Source organism: Pelobates fuscus, chromosome 10, assembly GCF_036172605.1.
Source record: "Pelobates fuscus isolate aPelFus1 chromosome 10, aPelFus1.pri, whole genome shotgun sequence".
NCBI lineage: Eukaryota > Metazoa > Chordata > Amphibia > Anura > Pelobatidae > Pelobates > Pelobates fuscus.
In genome coordinates, this window is record NC_086326.1 from 31,588,275 (window position 1) to 31,612,522 (window position 24,248).

Consider the following 24,248-nt stretch of genomic DNA (forward strand, 5'->3'; position numbering starts at 1 on the left):
CATAAACTGAGGCTGTATACCAGCTGGTACATGGAGAGTATATCGGTCACACATACTGAGGCTGTATACCAGCTCGTACATGGAGAGTATATCGGTCACACATACTTAGGCTGTATACCAGCTGGTACATGGAGAGTATATAGGTCACATATACTGAGGCTGTATACTAGATCATACATAATCCTTGTTGGTCATATGGAAAGTTAAGAGGACACCGGGTTTACGATGTCACTGTTCCCTGGGTGCAATGTATATATAATTGTAATTATTATTTTTTTAAATCCCTATGGGAGGTCTCATCTTTCTAAATTCACAGTTACCAAACTTATATTAAAATAAAATGAGCTAAATTATGACATTATCATTAAAACAAACAAAAAAAAAAAGCTAGGTAAATAAATTATCACAAAATAAAAAGGACAAAATGAGCCTATATAGATCAATGAAATTTGGTTTGGTTAAACATGTTGCCAGGAGTTAAGATGGCCGCTGTGACACACCTGTCGGAATCTCTACAGAGGAAGCTGCCAGGAGTTAAGATGGCCGCCGCGCACTTGTGCTGAAATACAAAAAAGGCTGCCAGTAACAAGGATGGCGGGCTCGACTTCCCCCGCACTAACATTTGGGCTGACAATGTTTGAGGCGCATGCGGTGTAGAGTGCAGTGGTTGCTAGGATACGGTAGAGACGCGTTTGTGTCGTGGTGTTTGCGATAGTTGGTGAAACCATGTCTGAGGTGAGCCTGGGGGGTAAGGGAGGGGGTCCCCTCATATTAAATGAACTCTCAGAGGTGGAGTTATATCAAAACAGGGGATAATTGGGGTGCAAGAGTGATACATGTTCAAACAGTGTATTGGTTTCCATGGTGATTGCGCCCTATGTATATCATTTTGCCTCGGAATACCACCTGTTTTGTCTTGCTAAATCTCTCCCATAGAGTGTGAGACCCCAAAATCGTATAATTTATACAGTGTGTGTCCAGATAATTAAAATGTATACAGTGTGTGTCCAGATAATTCTAATTTATACAGAGTGTGCCCCCCAAATAATATAATGTATACAGTATGTGTCCAGATAATTCTAATTTATACAGTGTGTGTCCAGATAATTATAATTTATACAGAGTGTGCCCCCCAAATAATATAATGTATACAGTATGTGTCCAGATAATTCTAATTTATACAGTGTGTGTCCAGATAATTATAATTTATACAGAGTATGGCCCCCAAATATTATAATTTATACAGTGTGTGTCCAGATAATTATAATTTATACAGAGTGTGCCCCCCAAATAATATAATGTATACAGTATGTGTCCAGATAATTATAATGTATACAGTGTGTGTCCAGATAATTACAATTTATACAGAGTGTGCCCCCCAAATAATATAATTTATACAGTGTGTGTCCAGATAATTTTAATTTATACAGAGTGTGCCCCCAAATAATATAATTTATATAGAGTATGGCCCCAAATATGATCATTTATACAGTGTGTGTCCAGATAATTATAATTTATACAGAGTGTGCCCCCAAATAATATAATTTATATAGAGTATGGCCCCAAATATGATCATTTATACAGTGTGTGTCCAGATAATTATAATTTATACAGAGTATGGCCCCCAAATATTATAATTTATACAGTGTGTGTCCAGATAATTATAATTTATACAGAGTATGGCCCCCAAATAATATAATTTATACAGTGTGTGTCCAGATAATTATAATTTATACAGAGTATGGCCCCCAAATATTATAATTTATATAGTGTGTGTCCAGATAATTATAATTTATACAGAGTGTGCCCCCCTGATATTATAATATATACAGTGTGTCCAGATAATTATAATTTATACAGAGTGTGCCCCCCAAATATGATCATTTATACAGAGTGTGCCCCCCAAATATTATAATTTATACAGTGTGTGTCCAGATAATGATAATTTATACAGAGTATGGCCCCCAGATATTATAATTTATACAGTATGTGTCCAGATAAATATAATTTATACAGAGTATGGCCCCCAAATATTATAATTTATACAGAGTTTGGCCCCAAATTATTATGATGCATACAGTGTGTGACCCCAAAATATTATATTTCATAAAATGTATGGCCCCCAAATATTATTATTCATACAGCGTGTGGCCCCCAAATATAAATTATACAGAGTATGGCAAATATTTAAATTCATACGGTGTTCAAATTCATACAATTCATAGTGCTACCCTTAAAAGGTGTAGTCAAAAATAATGTGTAGTCACTATTTTTGACTACACCTTTTTAGGGTAGCACTATGCACCTTATTCTTATTATTTTTTTTGTAATTTAGGTACTCTGAGGGTCTTTGCTTCATGTAGGCACTAGCCTTGTGCGGTGCCCAGGTTATCAGGGACAGTAGCTAGCTTATATACTTTATGCTTGTTTGCTGCTTTTATTTTATTACCTGTATTTTACCTGTATTTTGGTTATTTCTATAGGGAGTTGTTCCCTCTCGATAATCCAGCTCTGTCCTGTACCTAATTGTTTGGTGGATACCATCTACCTCCCAGTCTTTTCCTGTAGCTTTACCTCTACTCTCGCCTTTTTCGGCCAGACCCCAGAGACGTTACACGTGTGGTGGATTTCTGTTCTTTTTGGTCTCAGTAATTATGATCTAGTTAACTTTTTTTCTCTTTTAGAATTTATAGTCTGAGCTCTCTATCCCACTACCCGCCCTCTGATCTCAGCGGATGAGTAGTTGGGATTCTGTCATTCTTTTGTTTTGTTATTGTAGGGTTATCCTCAGGGGTCTTGTCCTGGGGAAAAAAGTGTGTGAACTCACCCAAGATCCCCCCCCCAAAAAAATGTATACACTCGTATGCATATATGAACGCGTGCAAAAAACACACTCTCAGACACATACACTCAGACACACACACAGAAAAACACATACACTCACACACATACACATACACACACACACACACACACACTCACAAACGCACACACACTCACAGACGCACACAGAAACACACAAATTATTCATATTTTTAACATTTACAAATGTCCACCCAGCCTCCCTACCTGGAGAGCTGGCGTGGACCTGTCTCTGGGGGTCCAGTGGGGCTTCAGTGAGGCGGATGGCTGTCTACCTGTCAGACGCTGTGAGGGAGCTGTGTTCTCTCTGATCTGCTCCTCGCGCCGCATGGGCTGTCTACTGATCGGCATCAGCAAACGGCGTGCTAGGGAGCATTGCTGGGAGAACACAGCTACCTTGCCGCGTCTGTCAGGTAGACAACCGCCCGCTGGGGGGTCCATCAGATGGCCCCTCCATGACAGGGGTAACTATTTTTTGGAGTACTTCTAAACTGGCTGTGTGTTTATACTACACTATCTGCATGATGCATCTTGCAGTTGGACGCTTCAACTTTAAGTCCTTTCATCTTTTTGTAAATGTATTTATTTGCCAAATTGCACTCTTTGACTTGGCTTGTCTTTCATATTTTCACACCTTTATGGTTTTTTTAGGGTTTTAATTATCCAGTTTTGACAGCTTAAACAGTATCAAAAGGGCCAGAATGGTTAAACCCCGAACCCTATGGATTTGCAGCTTAATTTTATAACCTCATTTACTGCGTAACCCATTACCATTTCGATTTATGCCTGAAGGTTTCTTTAAATAACTCCAGCTTCATTAAGTGGAATATAAACCTCTCTCAGCCTGGCTCTCTGCGGGCAGTGCTAGACCTGTGTGTGGTTTATTTTATAGAGTTGTCAAGGATTTTTGAGACTGAAAATTAAATTTTGGTTGTCATCATGCCAGTAGGAGAGACAGCACACACCTTGTGGTTTGATCAGGGCCAGATTAAGAGCCCAGTGGGCCTGGTGCTGACAATTATGATGGGGCCTAATTACAGAAACTTATCGACCAAAAACACTAAAACAGTCATACCTCTCAAGAGTCATGTATCTGATGGAGTTGGTGTTGGAGGGAAACTCAAAGGATGCAGCTATAAGAAAACACATACTCTATGCTAATCTCGCAGTGTCCATGGGCAGGGTAAAAGGGTGCACCACTGACGTGAATCATGTGACCAGAACTGCCAAAAGGGGCGAACATGCCCAAAAAGGGGGCATGTCTGTCGAAAGAATTGGAAGGCCAGTCTGGCATCAGTGTCCCTATGTATCACAGTGTCAATGTCCCCATGTCGCCCAGTCCCCATAGTCTCCCAGTGTCTGTGTCCCCATTTCTCCCAGTGTCCCCATGTCTCAGTGTGTCCCGTGTCACTAGGATACTAGGGGACACTGAGAGACATGGGGACACTGAGAGACATGGGGGCACTTGTGAATACAGAAATGGGGACACTGGGAGACATGAGGACACAGACATTTGGGGACACTAGGATAAATGAAGAGACAGACACTAGGGACACAGACACTAGGAGACATGGGGACACAGACACTATGGACACTGGCTGGGAGGCATGGGGACACAGACACTTGGGGACACTGAGAGACATGGGTCACTTGTGGACATAGACATGGGGACACTGAGACATTTGGGAACACTGGGAGACATGGGGACACTAAGGACATAGAGACATGGGGACACAGACACTGGGAGACATGGGGACACAGACACTAGGGACACTGGCTGGGAGACATAGGGACACTGGAGACATGGGGACACTGAGACACTAGCTGGGAGTCATGGGGACACAGAGACATGGGAACATTGAGAGACATGGGGACACAGACACTTGGGGACACTGGGAGAAATGGAGCACTTGTGGACATAGACATGGGGACACTGAGACATTTGGGAACACTGGGAGACATGGGGACACAGACACTGGGAGACATGGGAACACTGAGACACTAGGGACACTGGCTGGGAAACATAGGGACACTGGGAGACATGGGGACACTGGCTGGGCATCATGGGAACATTGAGAGACATGGGGACACAAAGACATGGGGACACAGATACTGGGAGACTAGGGGACACTGGGAGCCATGGTGACACAGACATTTGGGGAAACTAAGACACTAGGGACACAGAGACATAGGGACACAGACACTAAGGACACTGGCTGGGAGGCATGGGGACACAGACACTTGGGGACACATGGGGCACTTGTGGACATAGACATTTGGGGACACTGGGAGACATGGGGACACTAAGGACACAGAGACATGGGGACATAGACACTGGGAGACATGGGGACACTGAGACACTGGCTGGGAGACATAGGGACACTGGGAGACATGGGGACACTGAGACACTGGCTGGGAGTCATGGGGACACTGGGAGACATGGGGACACTGAGAGACATGTGTCCCCATGTCTCCCTGCTGCCTTTTCCCCCATCCTTCACTTACCTGAGCTGTAGTCTGTCTCTGCAGGCTGGGAGCTGCTGTCTGGACTCGCTGTGCTGTGTAGCTGCTCCTCCGTGGATCAGTGAGTAGAGAGAGGCAGGGAGATGCAGGGAGATGCTGTAACTTCCTATCCCTGCCTCTCTCCCCTGCTGGCCGGTGCTGGCATTGCAGAATAATCTCCGTTTATACGGAGAAAAATATTTGCATTTGTATTGTACAGCAGTACCGTCATGGCCAGGCAGTCTTAAATACCTGCTGTGCCTTAAAATACCTGTCAGTTGGTAAACCACAGAGTCGTCTGTAAAAAAAAAAAAAAAAAAAAAAGTAATTTTTTTTTTTTACAATGGGCCTATTCCATGGGCCTAGGCCTGGAGCTGCAGCTCCATCAGCCCCTATGTTAATCCGGCCCTGGGTTTGATGCAGATATTATTAATATTAATCTGAGTATCACTGTGCCTTGAAACAGACAGAGTCAACTGACACCAAAATATAAATTCTAATGGTACATTAACAGCAGATTGAAAGTTAGAGAATTACAAACACCACAAAGTAAAAAAATAAAGTGAAAATAGGTTATATGGAAAAAACGAAATCTCACAATACGTGTAAACAATTCCCTTATGTATAAAGATAATTTAATATTCATCTGGGTTATTTCTGTAAGACATTGCTAAGGTAAATGTTCCCCATATGTATGATTCAGCCATAATGCATTCAACATATACCTATATGTACTTACTATGAGCTGTATTGATATAGGTGACTCCTGGAGACACACATACGGACTGTCGTTTTATTGATGTGGCACTCTGATATACACAGTACAAAGTATTTTATGTTATTTTGCTTGTTAAACCTAGAAGCAGATTACATACACCATACATTACTGGATGTTTTATTGCTGTGGGGCTATTGTATGACACACCATACATATTGTGCGTTACTGTAAATGTAATTGCTAGATAAACTCATACATTTTACATATTGCCGAGTTCTATTGATATGGCGCTACATGATTAACATTAGACATTACTTTAATATTGCCACGGAGCTGTGTGATTGTAATATACACTGTACATTACTGTGAGCTTTATGTATGTGGTGCTCTCGTCATATACTGCAGCACATAATTTGATAGTTTTATTGATATGGAGTTCTGTTATTACAGAACAAATAGTCTAACCATATACACATATTATGCACATACCATATATTCTACAGACACCCCAGGTACTCTACAATTGTGCAACAGTCCCTGCACTGAAAGACGTATATGATAATGCTTTAGAGCAGTGGCATAAAATGTGTAACCTGAACTTTATCATTGCTCATATAATCCAATTTAAAAACTCTGCTAAAATGCCAAATGCAAAAATGAAGAGGGGCATATTAACATGACACAGGTGTTTATAGCCAGAAGAATAGTTTCCCTTTGCAAGTGCATCTTTTACACCAGGGGTGCCCAAAAGGCAGATCCTCAGATGTTTCAAAACTTCAGCTTCCATGATGCTTTGCCATTCTAAAGGCATGCAAGGCATCATGGGAGTTGTAGTTCTACAACATCTGGGGGCCTACCTTTTTACACCCCCCCCCCCTGTTTTACACTATCTAGCGATTGAGTACTGGTGTTTGGTTTCTCTTTCACTGGCTGAATTAAGAGTCATGAAATCCAGATTAAAGCATTTATGCATATTTTTGCATAAAGAGAAAAGTCACCGGAGACATTATCAAGTGAGAACTTGTTTGTGTTTGTAAATCGATTAGATAGATAACCTGCCTGCCCCCATCTTCACGTTTCTTACTTTTTTTGCAGGAAAAAGCAGAGAAATCCACAACTGATGAAAATGCCTTTGAGGCACTGGAGAAAGACTTCCAGCAGGTGCTCAGTGAGCTGACAGGGGATAAAAGCCTGGAAAGGTTTAGAATTGAGTACGAGAAACTTCATGGGGTCCTGAAGAAATCTTATGAAAATGAAAAGCGACTGATGGCAAAATGCAGGGAATTGAATGCAGAGATTGTGGCTAATTCAGCCAAGGTAGTGACAGCTCTCAAACTGTCCGAGGAAGACCAGTCAACTATTGCCTCATTAAAAAAGGTATGCTTGTTTAATTTAAGAACAACAATGAAAGGAACATTATACAGTCAGGAACAAAAACACCATCTAGCCAACCCTTATCTCTAAATATAGTAAAATCTTATATTTATTCCAGTCTGCTGCTGCTGGCTCTGCCCCTTATCTGCCCCTTATCTGCCAGAGCCAGAAAAACACAGCCCTGGCCAATACACATCTACTCATAGAGATGCATTGAATCAATGCATCTCTATGAGGAATGTTCAGTGTCTGCATGCAGAGGGTGGAGACACTGAATGGCAGTACTGCACAGTGTGCAGCACTGCCCCAGGAAGCACCTCTAGTAGCCATATGAGGAGTGGCTTGTGGCGGTATCCATAGGCTGCAATGTAAACACTGCCTTTTCTCTGAAAAGACAGTGTTTACTGCAAAAAGCCTGAAGGGAATGATTATACTCACCAGAACAAATACAATAAGCTGTAGTTCTGGTGACTAGAGTGTCCCTTTAAGACAAAGACCATGTCTCTGAGCTTGACAATAGGCTCACCACATTTAAAAGGATACTAGAGGTTGCAGCTTAGCTCAACTGTTCTAATGCATTACATAGTTAAAGCATTAAAAACATTCAAAAGAAAAATAATATACATTAAAGTCCAAAATAGATACTCACTTTGGAAATTCCTGCATTTGCTTTAGGTCCCGGGATTAACAGTTACATGTGCCCAAAACAGGAACTAAAGAAAAAAACGAAACAAAATAACTTTTAGATTCTCCTTGTTCTGCCAGCAGATGCTTTACAGATATGTAATTGGTTGTTAGGGTGTATATCACTTATGCAAAGATATGTGCAAGCTATTCAAATCTTTAGTTCTCATGTTATTTCAGAGATAAAGAGGTGGGGATTTGCATAATGTGGGTGCAGGGTGTCTGCGCATCCAGCGTCCATCGGTGCTATAGTTGTAAAATGTTGCTGACATTCTGACAATATAACTTCAAACTGCAAAAAAATAGAATCAAATACAACTATGAATTTGATGATGGTTAAGAAGCAATGCATATATGGTGGTAAATAAATCATCTAAAAGTGAGGACATCACAAAATTCATGGAATAATTTTACTGAGTACTCTATCCCAGATTTGTTTCCTTGCACATAACCTTCACAGTAGGATATGCTTTTATGCTTTTGGTTGATCACTGCTTTACTGTCCCAGCTTCTAGATGGATGCATAGTCAAACATAGGAACATTGCTGGTAGGTTCATGTTAGGGGTTTATGAGGTTAGCATTGATTCTTCAATCTTAGAGTGTCCTTTCTCTGCCATCAATCACTTGTAATCCTCAGATTAAGTTTGACATAAAAGTGTGTTCCTCATTTTATAATCTCTCTGCTTAGCTTTGCAAGTTTATGTAGTAAAATCCATCATGCATAAGAAATTGCATTTATTTTCACTGCCCGAGAAACTGTTTACATTTTCATTTAAAACAAACAAACAAACAAACAAACAAGGACAACAAAGACCCCAAAACTGCACAAAGTAGATCATTAGATCATTGATGTACTGGAGAAGATTAAATAAATTACATTTAGATTAGATTTATTAAATCTCAAAAACATAGCTCTCATCTCCCCCTATCTAATGCTGTATGCGGATATGGTGCTGGTCCAAGCCGCTTTCGTCTCTCACCTTGACTACTGTAATCTTTTTATTAGCGGTTTTACTTGTTCCCAGCTGGTCCCATTACAGTCCATAATGAATGCATTGGCAAGGCTCATCTTCCTGTCTGCCAAACCTCCCATGCCTCACCCCCTATCAGTCTTACACTGGCTTCCCATAAAATATAGGGCTGCTCCAACCTACCTATCCTCACTGATACACAAGTATGTCCCGTCCAAGGCCGAACATCTGCATCTAATACCTGTTTATGCTCGCACGTGTGATGTCTGCCTTTAAGACTTCTCTAAGGCTGTGCCGTTCCTATAGAACTTCCTTCCAGGCTCTGTTAGAAACTCACAATATCTCAGTTCCTTCAAAAGATTATAAAAAAACTCACTTCTTTAGGAAAGCATATCAATTAAACTGTTAATAGTTTTCCCTCCACGCACCTTGGTTACCCACCCTGCTTCCTCACCTGGAACTGTGTCATCCAAAAAACTAACCCTTTACTGTTCTAGCAACCTACTTGTCCTGTACATGAAATACATCCTTCCTGGGGGGCGGTGGCTGGGAGGCATGGCTGCTGATTAAACTCCTAGCTGGACTCATACTTTTCGCCTGAAATAAGGACAGCCAGCCCGCTATTAGCGCCTTACACGGCTATTTATCGCTATCTGTCCCGGGAAGTTTTGAAAAGACTTCCTGATTCTCCCACGTAGACCACACTGCGACCTACCACCACTGCCGGATGGGTGAAACGGCCAATCGCCAGCCCCGTGCGACACTGCAGCAGGTGAGGTCTGCCGCCTGCCTCGTCCCCCCCCACTGGGGCGAACTCACCCTCCAGCATCGAGCTGCAGGCATGCCTAAGATGGCCGCTGTCCCAGTGATTTCGCAACTATGGTTTAAGGCACAGGAGTGGCTCAATGAGTTCAATTGTAGATTTGATGACATATGCCTGAAATTCTGGAGCCAGCTCCACGACCGAGCTCAGATGCAACCACCCTCCACGGTACCACAGGCACACAATGATTCCCCAGAAGCATGTCCCTCCCCCAAGCTTACCTACACTCCCTGCAGTACGGATAAAGGGCGCTGAGGCCTGCTACGCCTGATTTTCTTCCGAGAAAGGGGGCTCAACTGGAGGTAAACCCCCATTGCCGTCCATATACCCAGAGGGCCGACCAGAACCTTGAAAACCCATGGGCCTACTACCCTGATGAAGGGATCTATGAACTACAGGCATGGGCTCCCACAAAGGCCTTGGGCCGAAGACATGTAAGACGGAGACCTTGCAGACCCACATCCCGACGGCAGGAGTTAACACCCACACCCCACGGACGCAGAAGTCAGACGGGTGAGGGGAGAACAGCAGTGCCCTACCAGCCATGGCTTGGACTACCACAAAGCCTGAGGGGACTGCCATATATCAGTCAGATGACAGCCTGGCCTCTTCTGAAAGGTGTCAAAACGAGTGGCTGAGTCTTAGTGACATCGCTATACATCATCTGATATGCTTTTATTTTCTGTTTGTTTTATTTTAGGCCTGTTGTCCACTTATTTTATTTTAACATGGACAGGCTGCTCAGGGCACATCGCCCGCATCGCTCACGGGCAAATATCCATATGCCGCTGCTGCCACCATAGTGCAGTACTATGCCCTTCTACACCCCTGCTGCTTTTACTTAACTTTATGTTATCGTTGACTTTCTGGTTGCATGCTTATATCAGAGTATATTCTACACGATGTTGGAGCGCCCCAGGGGTTAATCTAGCTAGTAGAATCGCACAGGCTCTCCTACGCAGCTTCCCTCATTACATATATTTTACTTACACGCACCAGGCTTACACTTTGGCAGAAAAGTATAATTAATGTGCGTTAGTCTATACTTGAGGACGGCCAGCCGAGTTACTATACATTATCCTGTACCTAGCCTGACCTAAATTGTATTATACTTCTGTAACACAATCTTACTTCGCATACCTGCTAGATTACACAGGAGTAATTCATCAGTTACATTACGCTTGTTTACCCTTATACAAAATGTACATTTATTTTCTATGCCACATATGTTATGCTTTGTCTACTTATTTAATTGCTACTGCTGTTGGGGCATGGCAAGAATGCTTGTTATAATAACTCATGCACGAAAAATAAAGATTGACAAATAAATAAATACATCCTTCCTTTACCTCTGTGCCACTTTATTCCACTCCCTCTAGAATGTAAGTACATTTGACCAGGGCCTTCAACACCCTCTGTTCCTGTGCATCCAGCTCGACTTGTAAATCCATGTCTGTTATTCCACCTATTGTACCGCGCTATGGGATTTGTTGGCGCTTTATTATTATTTAATAATAATACATTGATCTACATGAAGTCTTGTAAACATAAGAACCAAAAAAGACTTTAAGAATAGTTATATTTTATTCAAGTTTTTCAGATTAAAGGGACACCCTAAGCCCTGTAATGATATAGTTTACTGTGGTGGTTATAGTACTAGGAGGAGGTATAGTACTAGGAAACATCAGTTTCAAGCGGTTTAAACCAAGGATACCATGGACTTTAGTGACCAATCTACTTGGAATGTGACAAAAATAGTTGTGACGAACTGAGCCACTCCACATTTTCTTGGAGGGGCCTGCTGGCCAGCCTCTTACCAAAAGACTACGGGCCCTTTAAAAAAACTATGTGAACAGACTTGGCTCATAGGATTTTATATTTGGTTCGGGAACCGAATAGCCACATGAACCGGAGACCACCCTGGAGCTTGTTAAGCCTAATTGCTACTTTGTAGCAATTTCCACTGCAGTGTTCGTCTGGGTGGCCGCAATTCCTATGGACAACCATGAGGTGGTGGCCATCTTGTTCGCATAAAAGCAGGCAGCAGTGTTTTGGGCATGAATCTCATGGAACTGAAAATGGACACAGAAACTCCCAAACACCGCAGGACTTCCAGCATCGCCTGCGTTCGGTTCTACAACACTTAGAAAGGCGCTGTTCAGTGGAAACGTTCCCACAAACAAGCTCCATGGTAAGACTTTTGACTCTGTTTGGTAGTTTGTTCCTTTTTTTTAAAACTACCGAACTAGACCAACCGCACAGCCTGATTCTCTGGAACTGTTTTGTGCATGGGTCCATGCGGGTGGTCGGTCAAATTATGACTTCCAGGAAATTCCTGAACCCCTCAACTGATCTGTGTGATTTTTGCATATGCTGGTCACCCAGATCAGGGCTATCAGGGGATGTAACTTTTGTAGGGATTTTGGGGGTTTTGTAAAAATGTGTGTTTTTTGTGCCTGGAGATAATTAAGTTTAATACAGTGCTTGACTTAATTATCACCAGGCATAGGGGAGGGATTAACCTATTTTGTATGGGAGTGTTCTGGACCTGAGAGCCAATGTAATCGTGTATATGTTTTTTTTACTGTAGTCTACTCTCATTTTCAGGGGGGAGTGCCCCTTGCATGGGGACCTGCATATAAGGCCAGTTGTGGCTGCCATTAAACAGATTTGTTTTACTCTTCCTGAAGTCTAGGCTCATGTTTGGGGGATTGGAGAGCTATATTCATGCTAGGGATTGCTATATTCCCTATACCCCCTTGGATCACAACGATTGCTCATGTAAGAGCAGCATGTTTCCCTCTCTGGACTAGGAGAGGTCTACCTGCTGGAAGCTGGATCCTGGTCTTGGGTCCAGGGTGGGTGAAGCACAGCGAGACCCCAACCAAGCTGCGGCAGTTTGTGTTTTTTTTTGGTGGTTATGGTGTTCCAGAGCAGTGCTTATGGTGCTCGCAAGTACTAGGAAGCAGAGAGGCGGCCGGAGTGCGAGGCGGTCCGTCACAATAGTTTTACCTTTTTCTTTATGTCTATAAAAGATTGTATGTGTAAGCATGATTTGACTTTGATGAATTGTTGTCATCTTTTCGGTGCTGTCTAAGAGTGACACAGACTCCTTAATTTGGCAGTGCCATAAGGGATAGTGACCATACTTTGCCATACTTTAATAGCAGAGACTAGCGTGTAATTAGATTTTGTTTTGATATTTAAGCGGGATTGTCTCATTGGAGAAAAAAATCACAGTCTTGTTTTAAGATAAAAATTTTAAGAAGTATGTTACGTGTGTAAGCTAGTTAGAAATGTGATTGAGTAATTTGTGGAATAAAAAATGTCTCTTAATTGTCTTCATTTTACTCCTAATTATTACTTTGTGAATAAATGATCAATGTCTGTTATGGCCCCCTGGACGTGGATTAGAATGACCCATGGTATTCTGTCCCCTTCACTAGGAGATCGAAAAGGCATGGAAGATGGTGGATGCAGCTTATGAAAAGGAACAGAACGCAAAAGAAACCATTAGCCTATTGAAAGAGGAAATTAATAACCTGACAAAATTAGTTGAACAAGGTTCTGGATTTGCGATGGGCCAGGAACACAGGTAAGTTCTTTATGCTACATTTCCAATGTGCTCATGTAGCAGAGAGCAGCCATTTTAATTGACATTTCTATACTATAGCCACCTATAGCAAGTGTTACAGCAATACATGTGATCAGAGCCTGTTAGGGTTCATGCAGATCTAGCTGAAGGTAAGGGCAGGTAAGGGTTACATGAAAGTATTTTGTAGATCTAGCTTGAGGTCAGGGCTGGTTAGGGTTACATGAAAGTATCATGCAGATCTTGCTGGAGGTCAGGGCTGGTTAGGGTTACATGAAAGTATCATGCAGATCTTGCTGGAAGTCAGGGCTGGTTAGGGTTACATGAAAGTATCATGCAGATCTTGCTGGAGGTCAGGGCTGTTTAGGGTTACATGAAAGTATCATGCAGATCTTGCTGGAGGTCAGGGCTGGTTAGGGTTGCATGAAAGTATTTTGTAGTAGATCTAGCTGGAGGCCAGGGCTGGTAAGGGTTGCATGAAAGTATTTTGTAGTAGATCTAGCTGGAGGTCAGGGCTGGTTAGGGTTAGGTGAAAATACCATGCAGATCTTGCTGGGGGTCAGGGCTGGTTAGGGTTACATGAAAGTATTTTGTAGTAGATCTAGCTGGAGGTCAGGGCTGGTTAGGGTAATGTGAAAATACCATGCAGATCTTGCTGGAGGTCAGGGCTGGTTAGGGTTACATGAAAGTATCATGCAGATCTTGCTGGAGGTCAGGGCTGGTTAGGGTTACATGAAAGTATCATGCAGATCTTGCTGGAGGTCAGGGCTGGTTAGGGTTACATGAAAGTATCATGCAGATCTACCTGGAGGTCAGGGCTGGTTAGGGTTGCATGAAAGGGTTTTGTAGATCTAGCTGGAGGTCAGGGCTGTTTAGGGTTATGTGAAAATATCATGCAGATCTAACTGAAGATCAGGCTGGTTACGTTTACATGAAAGTATGATGCAGATTTAGCTGGAGGTCTGGGCTGGTTAGGGTTCCATGAAAGTATCATGCAGACCTAGTTGGAAGTTGGGGTCTGTCAGGGTTTTATGAAAGTTCCATGCACATGTAGATGGAGAACAAAATTTCTTGCTTGCAGATCTATCTGAAGGTCTATACCAGGGATAGGCAACCTTCGGCACTCCAGATGTTGTGGACTACATCCCCCATAATGATCTTACACCCACAAAGCATCATGGAAGGTGTAATCCAAAACATCTGGAGTGCCGAAGGTTGCCTATGCCTGGTATATACCAATAAGTTCCACATGTGTCATGTATCTTGAGATTTAGAGTTTTGTGAAAGATTTAAACATGAATTCAGTTTTTGGAGGGAAACTTCTCCTTCTCTTTTAGTTTGAATGACTTACTTAACATGAAGGAAGATCTTACAAAGGAGCGAGACCAGCTTCTGTCCGAGGTGGTGCAACTGCGTGAGAACTTGATGGTTGCCAGTCAACAGCAACAAGAAGCAGAGAAGGCAAAAGAAGAGACAGAGCAAAACATTGCAGAGGTACAGTATATGCGAGGATCATGTATCAGAGATACAGCATTTACGTATTATTTGGGATTTACTACAGTCATTTGTTGTGCTGCAGAGCCATCATGTATCTGCAATGTTAAAAACGCTGCATCTTTTTTAATTTGTTAAAGCAATTGTTTTCTTTGCATTTCTTCAGCTCCAGCAGGAAATCCAGATGCGGCAGAATGAAGCATCACGTGAGTCACGTAAGAAGGAGAAGATGGAAAAGGACTTGAAAAACGCAAACATCGATCTGGAGAATAAACAGACGGAATTAAAGACTTTTCAGCAGACCCTGCAAAAGAACAAAGATGAACTCCTAAGGCTGGAACAGCAAATCAAAGAACACAAAGTAGGAAATATGTGCTTGACACTCTCTATAGGATATACTCCCTGCCACTGCAACACAGAGAGCTTTCTTTCTGGGCACCTATTGGCATTCAAAGGAGCTTTCACATGGAAAATATTACAGAGGCTCGTTGAAAGACTGTTCTAAATTTGTCTCTACATTGTTCTATGCCTATAGCTAGGAAGTGCATACATATAGTTATTTAGAGGGACTAACTAAGCACCGTCATAATTGTGCCCTTTGCAAAGTATATGTATCCCTGCCCCATGCAAATAGTTTCTTAACTGTGCCGCCATTTCCAAAAAAATCCCATAGTTCTAAATCCAACCCTTCACTCACATATGTCACAATGGTGGTTACGTAAATTGTGTTAATGCCACAGCATGTGCAATTCCTTCAATAGCTCAAGTTGGTAACCATGAAAGGAGCTATGGGTAAACAAATTGAGTCCATGGCTAGCTCCTATCTGCTTGGGCAGTAGTTTCATTCATATAATTTCATGAATGAAACTGCTGGTTGTGCCGTACTTCACATCTTATAAACCCCTGCCTGAGTATCCACAACACAATCTCTAAAAAGCGGAGGAATGCTGCCTTATCCATATATATCTTTTTAGCCTGGTGTTCCCCATAAATCCTTAACGTGTCCAAAGAACATCGCTTGTGAACTAGTTTATTTGTAGCTCATGAACACTAATGCATCTCCTAATTGTAGATATGCATTTAACATGGTTGAAAAGTGGTTAGTAACGTACTGTCGCACCCACTAGCACTTAATTGGCTAAATATTGTAAGTTTAGATATGGTCTCCGTTCCCCATTCTATAGTCCAGTAACATGTCCAAACAATGTACATACTGTAAACAATTATATAAATATGTTTAGATCATATCTTGAACATATTGTCAGTGAATAGGTTACATTAGTGTATATCCCTATTATTCAGTGAAGAGGTCTGCTGGCTTGTAATGGGTTAAGAAAGATAAACTGTTATTTTGATGAATGTAGCCAAGGGATTTTTATAATTTATTGTACCAATTATTACAAACACGTTACTAAAGATCACTAATTGTAGGCAACTGTTAGTGGAAGAAACGAGTTGAGGACTCGATGAGAGGTTCCTTTCTGCCCTGCAGCTGGTAAAACCCTGTGCTCTTTCTCACTCATTTGCTCTGATTACAGGGACATGTACGCTTTGATTCCAAATGGGTATTACATATTTATCCAGCAGCTGTTCTGGAACTTGATTTTACTTATGAAATGTAGAGGAAATAATCTTTAATTTAGGCACAAGGTATCACTTTTGTGCGTGGTTTTAGAAGGGAGGTAATAATGGGTTTGCTTCTAACAGAATTTAAGAGTGCCCCTGGTTTCCATGCCATCCATCTGCTACATCTACAATAATTTCTCAAAATGGGTTTTCACTTGCTAATGTTATTAAATTCTGTCTCATGTGTGACATTTTTTGTAATCTCTGACAGATCCAAAATGAACGGGTTGGGAAAGAACTGGAACAGTTCCAAGTCAAAAATTCTAAACTTCAGCAAGAAAACGAACAGCACAATGTCATAAATGAGCAGATCATGCAGGAGAACCAGCAGAAGAGTGTGGATTTAAAGGTATATTTATAGAGTATTAATGTTTCTCTAAACTGCATTCTGTTAGTATGGGAACCAATGCATCAACAAAATGCCCTTCTTGCCCTTGCTGCACTCAGAGTGCAGAGAGCCAGACCAGAGGAACAAGTAAACTATTGGCTCTGCTGTGCAGTTTTTAAATGGTTTGACAGTTACCTAGGAACCTGTGGCACCCGTGGTCTGGTACTCTCACAGGTATCACTATAGGGGAAGTTTCCCTTCCAAAAATAATATAGCAATTCAGTTAATCTTTGGACGGAATTCATAGGCTGAAAGATTCTGTTGGCACACATAGCCAGTGACATATAACTTAATAGGACAAAATGCGGTATCTATGAAAAGGGGCCCAACTGCAAGGGACCATGGGGAACCCAGGTGAGTAACAAAATATATTAAGATAGGAATAGTAAATTAGTGGTGGTTAGAGTGCGCTTTAATGTAAAAACAACCTCATTATTTTCCCCACTTGTTGACCTGATGATATGCATTTATCATCTCATGTTTTCTAGTTTTCTGCAATTAATTTTCATTGATATCCACAAGACTTAATTTTCTCCCCATTGATATTTACCTCTAATAAAACTGCAATGTTAAAAATGACAATACAGCTAGAAGGAAGGAAAGGAAAGCGACCAATATCACAAAAAATACACTCCATATAGCCGAGGGTTTTGAATAAAAAAGGTGCTCTAGTCATCTCCACTCAGCAGACATCCAATCTCATTGCAACTTATTTCCCAATAAACCCAATGGCTTTCATTTTCCATCAGCCTTTAAGATATTTCAAATAACAAATGTACACATTCTTTATTTTATTTATAGATCATAATGTTTCTCAGCTCGAACCTATCTTTCTCTTAATATTAGCTGCTCATATTTAAACTCCAAGAAAGTAAACTCATTATCAGCAGAAAAATATATGAATTGCAGGCCAACATCACCAGGGATGGATGCAGCCAAATGCCCTGATTATACACAGATTTTACATTTTATCACTTAATCTAAATGTTTTTTCTTCAGATAAAATATTCAAATGAATATGCATTTTTGTTTTTAAAGTTTTGGTGAAACTGAGCATTGTCTGTGTTTTGCCTTCATAATCCTTGTGTTCCTATTATTCCCAGGTCAAAGAGGATGAGGGGATCCAGATGCGCCAAGAAATATCTAAAATTACAAAAGCCAGGGAGGCGTTGCAAAGAAAGTGCCGCCAAGTAGAACAACAAAAGTACGAAGTGGAACAGCAGCGCGAAACGTTGAAAAATCAAATCATTGGAGTGGAGAGAGGTATGGTATTAAATAAACATTAGAGGCAAGTGTTTTTTTTTTTATAAACACACAAATACAACCATTTATTTTCCTGATTTTGAGGATAGCTTTGCTAAATGGCTTTTATGAATTTAAAGCAACCTTTAGGTATATACCTCCAACTAATTCCTTTCATATATGTACATCCATTATTTCTTATATCCATTAAGAAACCATATATCTGTCTTTAAAGTGACTTTGCCATTCCCCCCATTGATTATTTGTGCTGTAATAGACCTCCCTCCACTCTGCACCCTGCAATTTGCACTACCTTCTTCCTAGCTCCATCTGTGATACCTTCTTCCGGGTTTTGCTTGATCTTCTGTGCATATGTGCTTGAATTCCTTCATGCCTGCACGGTTGGGTAGATGTCATCAGTATTCCTCTGTACTCCCTGGCTGCCTCATTCCTTACCTTTTCCCTGGCTGCCTCATTCTTTACCTTGCCTTCTCCGCAGCTGCCTTATTCCTTGCCTTCTACCTGGCTGCCTCATTCCTAGCCTTCTCCCCAGCTGCCTCATTCTTTACCTTGCCTTCTCCCCGGCTGCCTCATTGCTTGCCTTCTCCCCGGCTGCCTGATTCCTTACCTTCTCCCTGCTGCCTCATTCCCTGGCTGCCTTATTCCTTGCCTTCTCCCTGGCTGCCTCATTCTTTACCTTGCCTTCTCTCCGGCTGCCTCATTCCTTACCTTCTCCCCGCTGCCTCATTCCTTGGCTGCCTTATTCCGTGCCTTCTCCCCGGCTGCCTCATTCCTTGCCTTCTCCCTGGATGCCTCATTCTTTACCTTGCCTCATTCCCTGGCTGCTTCATTCCTTGCCTTCTCCGCAGCTGCCTCATTCCTTGCCTTCTGCGCTGCTGCCCCATTCCCCGGCTGCCTCATTCCTTGCCTTCTCCCCGGCTGCCTCATTCTTTACCTCACCTTCTCCCCGGCTGCCTCATTCCTTACCTTCTTCCCGCAGCCTCATTCCGTGCCTTTTCCCTGGCTTCCTCATTCTTTACCTTGCCTTCTCCCGGCTGCCTCATTCTTTGCCTTCTCCCTGACGACTCATTGCTTGCTTTCTCCCTGACTGCCTCATTCCTTGCCTTCTCCCTGGCTGCCTCATTCCTTGCCTTCTCCCTGAATGCCTCATTCCTTTACCTGGCCTTCTCTGCAGCTGTCTCATTCCTTGCCTTCTCCCCGGGTGCCTCATTGCTTGCCTTCTCCCCAGCTGCCTCATTACCTGACTGCTTCATTCCTTGCCTTCTCCGCAGCTGCCTAATTCCTTGCCTTCTGCGCTGCTGCCTCATTCCCCAGCTGCCTCATTCCTTGCCTTGTCTCCGGCTGCCTCATCCCCCCCATTGCCTTATTCCTTGCCTTAACCCCTGCTGCCTCATTCCCCGGCTGCCTTATTCCTTGCCTTCTCCCTGGCTGCCTCATTCCTTGCCTTCTCCACAGCTGCCTCATTCCTTGGCTGCCTTATTCCGTGCCTTCTCCCTGGCTGCCTCATTCCTTACCTTGCCTTCTCCCCGGCTGCCTCATTCCTTACCTTGCCTTCTCCCCGGCTGCCTCATTCCTTGCCTTCTCCCTGGATGCCTCATTCTTTACCTTGCCTCATTCCCCGGCTGCCTCATTCCTTGCCTTGTCCCCGGCTGCCTCATTCCCCCATTGCCTCATTCCTTGCCTTAACCCCTGCTGCCTCATTCCCCGGCTGCCTCACTCCTTGCCTTCCTCCCGGCTGCCTCATTCCTTGCCTTCTCCCTGGCTGCCTCATTACTTTCCTTCTCTGCAGCTGCCTCATTCTTTGCCTCACCTTCTCTCTGGCTGCCTCATTGTTTGGTATGGTATTGTTTGGTATTTTCCTGCCTCCACATCAGCATTCATCTATCTTCTCCTCTTTTTGATCACCTCATTGATACTGAACTGCACATATGCTATTGCCAACTACAACACATAAGCAAATAGAGGGCACAGCTGACCAGTAGAAATGACAGAAGAAAAAAAACCACGAGAGGACTGCAGTAAGAGAGAAAAGATAATCTGTCAGCTAAAGAGTTTTGAGTAATGGATTATGGGTAAATTACCTGGCACTGAGAGCAGAATCTACATTAAGCTCTGCCTTTTGCCTGACACTGGCAAATGTAAATTTCCCTATTAAAAAGTAACACATCCCTATTTTTTTCTAAGGAAGTAAAGAAACAAATATTTTTTTTTAAAAAAAATATAAAAATGTGAGGATGTTGAAGAAGCAAAACGGGTTTAATTAGAAACAAAAAAAATAAAAGGCAAAAAGGAAGAGAGCCACGATAATACTAATATTGCAAACACATCGGTGTGAAGTGCAGCCAGGTCTGTACACTGTGCTGATATCAGATATTTTGGGGTTCTGTTTGAAAGAACAATGTTAGGGCAGATCAAACTCTGCAGTGTCAAGTTCCAATCCACTTCAGGTAAACATGTTCCTTCCTCTCCGCTTATCAGTCTTTTACTTGGCACAGACTCATGTGTGGGACTCATTACCTTTCAGTATTTAATGCAGAGACAGGCAGTTGATAAGTGAAATTAGTTAACCCAATCATTGCCAGAGGAATCAGCATCTCAGAAACATCCATCCTTTCTGGAATGATACTGCCAAGTCATACATACATCTAGATCAGTAATCTACTTTCTGGAAAAGTGGCTGTTATTATACTGACAAAGAAAATCTAGGCGCTGACATTGAAGGGGTATGCTCATTTTGCCAGTATTGCGGTTTCAATCTGCCACATACAATATTGTTTATATTACTTTAGAGCTGGAACTGGCAAAGAAACAAACGGAGCTCGATAAGAAGGCCATGGATGAGCTGGTGAGAGAGAGAGACATATTGAACAAGGTGAGCCTCATAATGTAGTTTCCTTGGAAACCTAAAGCCGGAGTATAACGTGATGGAACCCAGGGGAGGAAGAGGCTAGATCGTAGATTAAGGTGAAACAAAAAAAAGTTATAACTGCAGCAATATACATTTTAAATTAGAATCACAAACAATTGTGAGAGACAGCGTAAGAAACCGATGTATGAAATTAAAAACAGAAACATGCTATTAGGGACATATTTCCTGAGAGTTCAGGCACCCAAGCGATAACTGCAGTTCATTATTCTTTACAAGTTAAAGTTAACAGTAATATCAGCTTTGGTGTGCTGCAATCTACTTTAGCTTCCTGATAAAAACATAAAACTTGAAACCCTGTCCCTAAAACAAAAGGAAAGTAAATGCCTCTTCTAGCAAAGCTTGATCCTCAGAGTGGAAATTTAAGAGAATTTCTTACCATGATGGAAAATGATATGTGGGGATTAAGTGATATCTTTTGAAACTAGGACATTTCTCTGTTCTCTATGTAAATTTGTGAACATTTTGGTTTACTGCATCTCACATCACATTCTTTCTTTCATTCTGTTGATATCCAAGAACAAAGTGTGGCCCTTAATTAGCCAACCACAGAGAAAACATGGATTCAGATCTTAACAGTAAAAATACAGACAGGGGGCGCAAATCTATAATAAATTAGTGCACTAAAAATATATATTAAAACAATATTTATTCACTCTTGATCCTCAGGGAGTATTCGGTCAGCCTAAAAGTATAAAACAGTCCACAGCAAAATACTGTATATACAATTAAAAATTATTTTAGGTGACAATTGTCAACTCACAATTTGCAGAGCCACATATAGCAGGCTCTGACTATATAAGCTTTTCAGAATAACTTGTTCTGGTTGTCTCCTCTCCTCCACCTTTAATGCAGCCACTGGTAACAGGGATTCAGCAAGGATTTAGTTGTAGATAGTTTAAAAAAAACTTTAATAACCAAAACAGATTCTGCATAGAAACAAATTAGATAACTGAACAATAAAAGTCCATAAAATCTGTAGCATGACGGGTTTCGGCCTGCATTGTCTTCATCAAGGTGGATTCAGATCTACTCAAATAAAAACCTTGCCATCTCTGTATAACTTCCAACTGTCCCGGAACTGTCCCATTGACATTTCATTCTGAAAGGAAGTATAAGCCCAGTGCAGGACATTTCTGCCTATGTGACTGTGCATCAGCAGCCCTGGCTGGATTGCTGGCCTTTGTGGAAGTGGCATTGACCTTCCACATTTCCAGCTGCCGCTTATCACCAGTGAAAAACACTGCATCAGTTACACATCTTCATTGTGACCCTGCCCTCTCCTGTCCCAGTTTCATAACTCCTTGTCCTATATGTTTGGGACTGAAATTTAATGCACAACTGCTGCTGTTCTGAAAATATTTCTCCTTTCTAAAGGCCTATATTCTCATGAGCTTTACACCAGTTGTCAATCCTTGTAGAAATATTTGCAGGTAACCTGGAGAATGGGGGTATTTTTAAGAAACACTAAACATTAAAAATACAAATCTGTATTCCTAATGCTTTAGTAACCTTGTCCCTGGTTATATAGTCCCCCACCCAACTGTATGTGCAATAAAAATAATAAAATAAAGGGTATTACTTACCTTTTTCCAGTGCCGTACTTATCTGTGCTGCTTACTTCTCTTCCTCCTGCAACGTCATGGAGGTACTTCTTTGGTCCAATCCAATGCTCTTCAATGAAGACCATGCACGTATCCAAGCTTCTTCATAGGAAAGCATTGAATAAATTCTAAGGAGGCTTCCATGTCACATAACCGAGTTTTACTTGGACAGTGCATTGGAAGCTTCTGCCAATATGAGTTGGAATTATCTCTGCAATGAAACATTGGAGTTTCTTAAAAAAAACTGCAACGTTGTACATCGCAGTATTAAAATGACAGAACCACTGCTTCCAGATCACTTTATTGGGATGAAGTGTCCCTTAATCTCAAGAGCTAGGCTATTATACTAGATCTGGGATATTAATGAAACAGTACATTGTAGTAAATTAAAACTGAATTGCATAATTCAGGCTAAAATATCCAAATTGGAAAAACAGCTGAATTTAATGTTTCTTTTTGCAAATACTTTGGCCTAATTTTTTGAATGTTACAATTCACATTTTAATGGATAAACTTAACAAAGATCATACTACACCAAATTAAACTACAGACTTAATTATACACTCGAATTAGAAATATACAAAGACCAATATAGCCTATATAGTCTATAGATAAGCTGGTTTGGACATGGACTTCTTCAGTTACTGTTCTTATATGTCAAATGGGTTTTGTTAGAATAACATTTTTTTGTCTTGTTTTTCCTGCTGCACAGCACTGCGGAACCTGTTGGCGCTATAGAAATAATTGTAATTGTCTCTGTTAGGTTGCTTTGTATTTGGCATTTGAGGGAACCCTATGTAGAACATTGATAGTTTAATTGCTTGGGTGGTGTGAATCCTAGTATTTCGTTTTTTGCAAGTGAATAAGCTAATAAAAGAGTAACCTATTCTGAGATATAAAGGGAAACTGTAGTTCCAGGAAAATTAAGTTGTTTTCCTGGTACTATAGCTCTCTATGATGCCCCCTCCCTCGCCGTGGTGCAGAAGGGATTAAAAAACCCACTTACCTGAGTCCAGAGCCAATATCCCTCGCCGCTGGTTCAGGCTCCATCTCCACTCTCCAATGGCCTGGCTCCATCTCCACTCTCGCATTAGGATTTTTTACCCAAAGGAAATTATTATCCAATTTTTAGTGCACAATTTCTAAAAAAGAAATGCCAGTTGAAATCTGGTTCTGTCCCTTTCAACAGAATGGCGTTCTAATGTGATACAGGTATCATAGCAAACGCAATCATGCAAATTGGGGTAATATTCCTCTGATGGTGACATCATAGGAATCAGTGCAGTGAGTAAACAAACAATATTTTTCAGTGAAATGAACTATGGAAAGCATTGGTATTTAGCCAACTCGCATATTATCAAAGGTTAAAAGCAGAGCTTACCACTGCTCCCTATTTTATATATAATACAGTAGGCTAAAT

General features: G+C 41.7%; 1 protein-coding gene across 1 annotated transcript in view; it reads left to right on the forward strand.

Moving 5' to 3' along the window:
* The first annotated feature begins 660 nt into the window (after positions 1-660).
* CFAP58 (cilia and flagella associated protein 58) overlaps positions 661-24,248 on the forward strand; it is a 65,750-nt gene continuing 42,162 nt past the window's right edge. Inside the window, exons 1-8 of the mRNA XM_063435043.1 lie at positions 661-735; positions 7,178-7,459; positions 13,382-13,530; positions 14,865-15,021; positions 15,188-15,382; positions 16,859-16,996; positions 18,139-18,298; positions 21,088-21,170. Of these exons, the coding sequence (XP_063291113.1) occupies positions 727-735; positions 7,178-7,459; positions 13,382-13,530; positions 14,865-15,021; positions 15,188-15,382; positions 16,859-16,996; positions 18,139-18,298; positions 21,088-21,170 (1,173 nt within the window). The 5' untranslated portion in view covers positions 661-726. The remainder of the gene's footprint in view (positions 736-7,177; positions 7,460-13,381; positions 13,531-14,864; positions 15,022-15,187; positions 15,383-16,858; positions 16,997-18,138; positions 18,299-21,087; positions 21,171-24,248) is intronic.